This window comes from Ananas comosus, linkage group 10 (genome assembly GCF_001540865.1).
Source record: "Ananas comosus cultivar F153 linkage group 10, ASM154086v1, whole genome shotgun sequence".
Classification (NCBI taxonomy): domain Eukaryota; kingdom Viridiplantae; phylum Streptophyta; class Magnoliopsida; order Poales; family Bromeliaceae; genus Ananas; species Ananas comosus.
The window spans coordinates 2,380,674-2,389,790 of NC_033630.1; the positions used below are offsets into that span (position 1 = coordinate 2,380,674).

Below are 9,117 nucleotides of genomic sequence, written 5' to 3' on the forward strand. Positions count from 1 at the left end.
TAAATGTTATATAAAAGAATATTATTTTGAAAATTTTGTAGAACAAGATGTTATTCAATTATTAATGATGTAAAAAGTATTTTTTAAAAAAATCATATAATATATTATTATTTTATTAAAATTTTAAAATAAATTTATTTAAAAATATGAATTACCAAAAATTCGAATATGCGAGGTCAAGCATCAATTATTAATTTCATTCTCAACTTCACTGGAGATGTCGGCAGTGTAATGTGTTGAACTATAAATACGAGGCTCAAGAAACAAGCAGAGAACATGCTCGAAACCAACCCCGCTCGCTCAGGAAATCGGTCGAACACCTCACGGGTGAGCGAAAGATGCCTTATTCACGGCCCTCCCCCACCGTTCATACCATCTCCACATGCACCGTGAAACCCCCACCCCGTCCCCGCCGTATATGCCATCTAACGCCGTGGGACATCGCCATGCTCTCCACCCACTACATCCAAAAGGGCCTCCTCTTCGCCAATCCCCCTTCCTCCTCCTCTCTCAACCCAAAACAACTCATCGAGCAACTCAAATCCTCCCTCTCCGTCGCTCTCCTCCAATTCTACCAGCTCGCCGGCCGCCTCGTAACCGAGGAGGATCGTGATGCCGACGGCGAAGTCAAAAGCACGTCGGTGTACATCGATTGCAATGGCCAGGGCGTGGAGTTCGTCCATGCGGCCGCCGACAGAATTAAAGTTGCTGATGTGTTGGCATTATCAGGCGACCTGCCTAAGTTTCTGCATGATTTTTTCCAACTCGACGGGGCTGTCAACCACCACGGTCATTTTAGCCCGCTGCTCAGCGTGCAGTTGACCGAGCTGGCGGATGGCGTGTTCTTGGGATGCTCGTTCAATCACGTTGTCGGAGACGGCACGTCCTACTGGAAATTCTTCAACGCCTGGGCCGAGATCGCGCGAGCCGCCGACGGCGGCGGCGGCGGCCTCTCCCGCCCTCCGGTCCACGACCGCTGGTTCGTCGACGGCTACGGCGCCCCTCCTCTCAAGCTACCACTGACGGATCCGAGCCGCTTCCTCGAACGGTTTGCTCCGCCGCCGCTGCGGGAGAGGATGTTCCACTTCTCGCGCGAGGCCGTGGCGAGGCTGAAGGCGAGGGCGAACGAGGAGTGCGGGCGAGGCGACTTGTCGTCGTTCCAGTCGCTGAGCGCGCTCCTTTGGCGCGCCGTCACGCGCGCGCGGGGCCTCGCGCCGGGGCAGGCGACGAGCTGCCGCGTGGCCATCGAAAACCGAGCGCGGCTGCGGCCGCCGCTCGCGAAGGAGTACTTCGGGAACTCGATATACGTCGTCGCCGCGTCGGCCACGGCGGGCGAGCTCCTCGCGCAGGGAATCGGGTGGGCCGCGGCGCTGGTGAACCGGGCCGTGGCGGAGCACACGGACACCGAGATCAGGGCTAAGGTCTTGTTTAAACCAACCGATCGAGTTGAAATTTTAATTTGCATTTTATCTTCGCGTAGAAATTTTCTCTAGTAAATACTAATGTAGAAGATCGATTATTAAGTTGCTGGAAAACGGTAACAGTAATATTTTTTGTACTTGGCAGTTGGGGGCATGGATGGCGCGGCCCTTTGTGTTCACGCTCCGTGAGTTTTACGAGAACAGCGTGATGGTGGGGAGCTCGCCGCGGTTCGACATGTACGGGTGCGAGTTCGGGTGGGGGAGGGCGGTGGCGGCGCGGAGCGGCGGGGCGAACAAGTTCGACGGAAAAATATCGATGNATCATTCTCGGTGGTGTTTTTCATTGTTTAACGTTGAGTGGTGTTGAGTGGACCTTTATAATATTTGAACAGATGACTGGCAAGGTTCGTGTCAATGAATTCCTAATCTACTAATATAGGTTCGAGGGTTCCAATTGTAGATTAATAAAATATGCAGCTTGACTTCAATGATGATCTTTTAACTTTCTTAGATTCATTTTATGAAAAAAAAAGAGTTTTTTTAATTATATCTCAATATAAAAATATATCTCGTTATGATAGATATATGGATTTTTCATACGCATGTAGAATATGGATGATCTGGTTATCTATCCTTAGCGAATGATCAGTGAACTGGATTGATCGCTTTTGTAAGGTGGATAACTACCTAACTTATATTCTATATGTGATATTAACCCTACATATTTATCATAAATAAAAAATATAAAATTTTTATTAACGAGGAGTTTACGACTAAAAATGACATTAAAATATGGTAATGTTTTTATCTTTTATTTTTGTGTTTGGATTAAAGTTTGACAGAAATAAGTTGCGGTTTTCACCTGGTCAGAGTAATCAGCACTGATCATGAAAGGGTCTTAGCAGTTCGATTGATCTGTTGTCCTCTTTTCAACCTCGGTTGTTAGGTTTTTATTTGGTATTCTAATTGTTGAATGAAGAAGAACTGATCATGAGAAGGTCTTAGAATTTCGATACATCTGTCGTCCATTTTTTTTTTTTTCAATCTCGGTTGTTAGACTTTTCATGGTATTCTAATTGTTACATGAAGAAGTAGGTCTTTGACAATAGGAGAGAGGAGTTTAAATAATATTAAGAAAACTTTAAAATTATAATGTCCTTTGTCATCGCCACCACCATCTAGGTGGCAATGATTACGGGTCGAGTTAGAGCAGTCGTAGAGGGTAATTAATTAGGGGGACTCGTCGTGGAGGTAGGGGTGCCCCCCACTGTGCCGCGGGTACTTGAGGAGCAGGGAGAGGTCGCGACGGTACATGAGGCCCTAGTTCGTGTCGAGGTGCAGGTGCGAGGGGGGAGGGACAACTTTATAGTATTGGTGGAGAAACTTTTGAAAGCACTAAAATTTATGCTTGTAAAATATAAAAATAGTTGCGAAACGAGAATATAAAAAGTTTGTTATTTGCATACCATTCAGTTGTAGCAATTTTTACAAAGTTTTGCTCCAAAATTGATAGCTGAAAATTTCAAACCTTAAAATTTTCTTAATCAAATTAAGAGCTATATATTATATTATTTAAAATATTAGTAAGTTGTGCAGATTAAATTTAAATTATCATGATAAATATCAAGTTAGAATTTAGTTAGATTTTTTTTTGAAAAAAAAATGTAACATGCTATCCGCTTCATTTAATAAAAGTATGAACTAGTTAGGCTACATTAATCGGGCAACAAAACCTCACGAAGAGACAAAAAAGAGAGGGAGAGAGAGAAACAACAAATGGCAGACCTCCAAAAAAAAAAAAAGAAGGAGAAATCCAAAAACAAAAATAAATCTTATTTGAGTAAGATTAATATTTAAATCTGTTAGAGATAAATTAAAATTTAAATATTAATTAGAGTAAAAATTTAATTAGACTTATTTAGATACCTTTTTATATAAGTTATAAATATAGCATATGTGCTAGTACTTTGGTGGTGGTGGTATGAATTAGCACCCATATGGTATGACCAAGGCGGTCATGATTTTGGATGTACCTAGTACATGGGTGCAAAAGGACGTGTGCGACTTTCTTAACCGCAGGTCATTGATACACCTTGTGCACGAGTGCACAGGATGGGACAGAGGCCTTCTGAATTTATAGAAAACGAGAGAAGGGTGAGAGAGATTCAAAAAGAGAACTCGGATTGAAGTTGCTCTATTGTAAAAAAGGAGTTAGATGTAATCTTTTTTTACTTAGTAAATTTTATTTTACTCACATATTTTTTTATTTGATTTTTTTCTTTTTTGTGGTTGTATCAGTTTTCGCGAATGAAACGAATTTATGATAAAAACTCGATTTAATGCTTTCATTATAAAATTCCAACATTCGATATCGGATCAACAACAATTGGTATAAGAGTGGGTTACGAATTCTTAAAATCTAATACCAGAACGAATGCTAAATTTCCAACATACAAAATGTCACCTATCTTTCTGTTACTGCATATCCCCTGAAAACACAACTGCAAGCAAAGTGGAATGAGAGATGCCTTATTTCTAAGAGAGAGAAATTAATTCCTTGCGTACGCCCCAAACCCAAAAAAAAAAAAAAAAAAATTGACATATAGAATTTAGTCTTACTTTAAAAAAATATATATATTTATTAGATATTCTCTCTCATTTCTTTGCTTGAATACTATGTGAACTTTAATATATATATATATATATATATATATATATATATAGAGTGAGGCTACTATGCTATCGAAAGTACGGAGCCTTCCGTGCTTTCAGCTCATTTTCGATGTTGCGGCTTTCGAATCGTCGATCAGCTCCGTTAAACTTGATCTAGAGTATTTGAAATACCTAGAAAATAAATTTTATGATTTTACGATATCATTTACCTAGTGAACGAAGGGGCTCAAATTCAACGGCTGAAAATAAAAATCTTATAAAATGTAATAATATGACATTAAAATTTTAAATCAAAGATATTGATCTTGTTTTATATAGTATAAAGAATTTTCTATCAAAATTTCACGTGATTTGGATATTTCTACACCGTTAAACTTGCAAACGGCTCACTACGGCCATTGAAATTTATTGATTTTGAGCCCATTCGATTATTAGGCAAATGATATCGAAAAATAATAAAATTTATTTTCTAGGTACTCCAAATACTCTAGATCAAGTTTAACGGAGCCGATTGACGATTCGAAAGTCGTAACATCGTAACGAGCTGGAAGCACGGAAGGCTCCGTGCTTCCGATAGCATAGTAGTCTCACTCTATATATATATATATATTTCGATGATGTACGGAAAGTTAAATCCTGATGGTTATGTTTGCTTACAATCTTTTTCTACTAAGTGGTTTTTTCATATATATATATCTCAACTCTATCTTATGAAGATTTTCATAATACTCCAACCACGAAAACTTAAACATTGGTAACCTACTTTTTTACATTCCAACCCTACTACTACCATCCACCACCATCCACCACCATCCACCTTATCATAAACTAGGTTCCCGATAATTATTAATTCCTCATCTAGATTCCCGATCTTTAGATTTTCGTGATTAACCCACTATGAAGATTTTCATAAAATCGAGTTAAGATATATATATATATATATATATATCTTTAAGTTTGGAGTCTACAGAATCTACCGCTAACGTTATTGTTCATTGTTGGAAAGATACCACGTCATCAACAAGGAAATAAGTAATTTTTGTTTTCCAATTAAAATAAACATGGAAGTGTTTCAATACTTTATATTATTTATGAGAAGCTTAAAAATTTTAAAACGTTTACGGGTAGATTTATATTATAAAAAAAGTATTTATGGGAGTGTTAATTAAAAAAAATTGAAGGCAGTCAAATCATAAAAAAAATAAAATGAAGTTTTATACTTTAATAGTAAAGTGGGAATTAAACAAGTGATAAATAAAAACCCAATTAAAGTAAGCATAGGGAGATTTAAAGTTTTTATAATATTTATAGTAATATTTAAAATAATATAGTATTAATGGAAAGATTTATGTATGAAAGAAAGTTTTTATAGGAGTGGTAATATGAGACAGAAAAAATTCAGTATAATTAGAATCAATCTACCACCAGCTTGCGATCAATTTTAAACTTTACAAATAAAATGGGTACTCATCTTTGAAAACCTCCTATATAATTAAAATACTAAATGAGAAATTGAGAATTGAAAACAAGTAATAAATAAATTGTAGGTCTGATTGTAACAAGCGACTATAAAAAATCATGATACATCGAGGATTAAAAACAATTAATAAATAAAATCAATCAAGATGAATTTTAAAATAAATTGAATCTAACGAGACAATCGATAATGAATAATATACAAAAAAAATAAAATTGAAGATGCTACATTAATTCTAATAATTTTAACAACTTTAGTAGTTACATAACTACTTTAGGCATTAAATTAACTGTTTTTAGTTAGGTTAAAGTTCCTTGGTTTATAATTCTTCCAAAACTAGTTTTTTTAATTTAATTCCCCGATAAAACATTACATATTATCAATTTTCTTTAGAGATATATAATTAGAATCTTTTAAACACTACTATAACTACTTTTACGTAACTCTCATTTAAGCCATAAAACTTAAACAATATGCACTTGTGCCGTCTCATTATCAATACTCCCATAAAAATTTTTAAAATATAAAAACTCCCGTTTATAAACTTTAAAATTTTAAAATTTCCCATAAATACTATAATTTCGATGAACCTCCTTTAAAAGAGATTTTATTTTCCCTCTCTCTCTCATTGGTGGTTATGTGTTGTCCTCTTTATGTACCCTACCTAGTCGCACTTTTGCGGCGAGGAGAAGGTTAGGTTTAGCGAGACGAAAAGGGACGAGATGGAGGAGTGGTGGGAGGGGGAGAGGTAGATGCAGAGGAAGAGGGTTAGACCCACGGAGAAGGCGAGGGGGTGGGTGGCGGCGTCGGGGTTGGGGGCGGAGAAGAGGATGGGGCCGAGGATACCGCTCGTGTTCATGCGGGAGGGGTGGTGCGCTGGGCTCACGAGGAGGGGACGGGTGAAGAGTCCAGGTCAAGGAGAGACTTAGGCATTAAGAGGGACTTAAAAAGCGAGAAACTAGGCCTAAAACCCAAAAGTGCTCACCCAGAAACCGAAACCTAGTCTAATGCGGTTCCACAAACTCCTTTAGGCGCTTAACGCGCCGTTAGAGAGCGCCCCCTTGAGCAGGCGGAGGGGACAAAACTCCATGGCCTGCCCATTTCGGCTGTGGAAACGCCCCTTAAAGAGCTGGGTCTACTCCTTTAGCAAGAAGTTAGTGTCGCTACTACCCCAACTCCAGGGAACACCTAAAAAGTTCCTCAAAGGATATTCTCTTAGACCAAGGACCTTAGATTAGAGAGAGAGAGAGAAAGAAAAAACCATATCAATCGATAAACTTACCTTCTTAACTTCTACCAACTAGAAATTTAGACAACTAAGTTAGGTATATAAGACTTAAATTTAGACAACTAAGTTAGGTATATAAGTCTTAAACTTAGGTAAACGTACGAAACTACGTAATCAAACATTTCCTTTTTTCTTTTTTTTGGTTAGTTAAACAAAGGATCTTCTTGAACAAGATGGACCCTTAAACACATATACTTGTAAGACCAATTATTTATTCGTTGGATTTAAACTGGGTATGATACACAGAAGTGGAATTAACACCTCAAAGAAAGTAAATAAAGTAACGAATTCAACGTTTTAAACAAAACATGAAACCATTACTAATTCTCGTAACGAAAAAGAAGTTCAAATGAGACGAAAAATTCGAAGAAAAGGAGTAAAGTAAGATTGATACTTGAGTCTATTTAATCGATACTTTTTCACGCTGCCGCAGCAGCAGCATAGCCGCCAGAAGCCGCTGGTGCTGTTTTAGGCCGTCGGCTTTCCGAATCCTCGAGTTTGAGACCTTTGACAAACGAAGAAGTACAAGTATCTATTGAGATGAGTATTTCGGGAGCGGCGAGTGTTTTAAGAATCACTACCTCTATTCCCTTAGTTGTATTATCCTCGTACCTCTTATCACTCCCAAAAATGGCTACTTAACGGAATGCTCTTGGGGCGATACTTGCCACACTAGGGCTTCGTAAACTAAGTGGCCGAGAAGGGCTTAAGATTCAAGCCGCATACCAACCTGCGCTTCGACGTCGATTGACACCTGGGTGACGAAGATTAAGTAAGTGAAAACTAGCGCTTCCTGCGCCTGTACCGCTAGAGCTTCGTAGGTAAATTACATGTATGATACCTTCTCCGTTACCGTTGCCGCTCCACCTCCTTCACCCCTCTACAACTCAGAAACTCCCAAGTCTACCTCTGGATGACACTCTTACCAAACGTCGGTACCAGTGGATCGTTCGTAGGGATATGTTGTCCACGGAGATGAAACGAGATATATTCAAATAGAAACGAGAAAGAAGAAGACAACAACCTTAATACCTCTCTTTGTATATTTAAAAAAAAAAAAACTCTTTTAATTGTATACTTAATACGTGAAGATGAAGAGTCTCTCGTTTCGTTCCACATCGTAAATTAAAGACGGTTTTATATCAACGTAAACTTTAAATTATAGAACATCATCGTTACGTGTTATTCTTGTGGCTAGAGATAATCTCCGTGTAAATGACACTTGGGCTTAACTAGATGTTTTAAGGAAGCTATTGTGACCAATCTTTCCTTTTTAATTTTCTTCTTGCTGTCGACCTTTCTCAACACTTCCGTTACACCCCTGGTTTGAAAATTTAATTTTTCCTAAACAGGTTGAGAATCCGAAATTTCACACCAAGAGGTAGGGAAGAAAATTGTCAACCTCGAAAAGTAATTCTAACGTAAATCAAGGAATAATATGAATCAAGGTGATTAAACATCCAAGTCACCGGTAAAAAATGAAGTAAAATAGCCAAATCAAGAGAAGAGTAGAGTGAACGTTAAGGAACACCTAGACTCAGATGGTAAGAGAAAGAAATTAACGAAGTTTAGCGGAGAATGATCGTTAAGATAAAACAACCAAAAAGAAAAAAAAATTTTTTTTTTTCAAAAGGTTTGTCAAGAAGTACTTAATCACTATTCTTTGACATGAGTTAATAACCAACATTTAAACAAAAACAGACTCTTCTTGATTAGTAAGTCGTATTGGGATTACATAATTGTTTGACGTATATAACTTCAGGGAAGGACTACTATTAAAGAAGTAAAAATATTTTTATTCTTATTAACGTAACGTCACGGATTAGATTCAAAGCATGTAATTATATAGTTTATTGTGAAACAAAAAAGCGTGACGGTCAAGATAACATGATTTAAACGGGTGAGTAGTATACTTTACTAGGTCTACAAGGACTATGACGTGATTAATATTCCTCCGTATCGGACCGATCGTTGGAGAAGAGGACGGAAGATAAGTTGCTCGAGCTCCGGAAATTGGGGGCTCTAGTCGAGCGCAAGCGGATACACTCTCTAAATTACTCGGGGTTCTAGTTTTATTTGTACAAGCTCCAGCTCCATAAGCTCGTGTAACGACACCTCATGTCCGTGTTGGAGTTCCCGTCGCCTCCTCCTCCACCCGTCCACAATTCATTCTATCGGAGGGGGGCTCTGTAACAGCCCTCGTCAACACTTCCGATGGAAAACTTCTACACCCCTCTTAGGTCACTAATTTCTAATTA

General features: G+C 38.2%; 1 protein-coding gene across 1 annotated transcript; it reads left to right on the forward strand.

Annotated features, from left to right (window-relative positions):
* Positions 224–1,788, forward strand: LOC109716617 (uncharacterized acetyltransferase At3g50280-like). Its single transcript, XM_020242154.1, has 2 exons — positions 224–1,421; positions 1,567–1,788. The coding sequence occupies exons 1-2, from the start codon at positions 339–341 to the stop codon at positions 1,786–1,788; spliced, it is 1,305 nt and encodes a 434-aa protein (XP_020097743.1). The 5' UTR covers positions 224–338.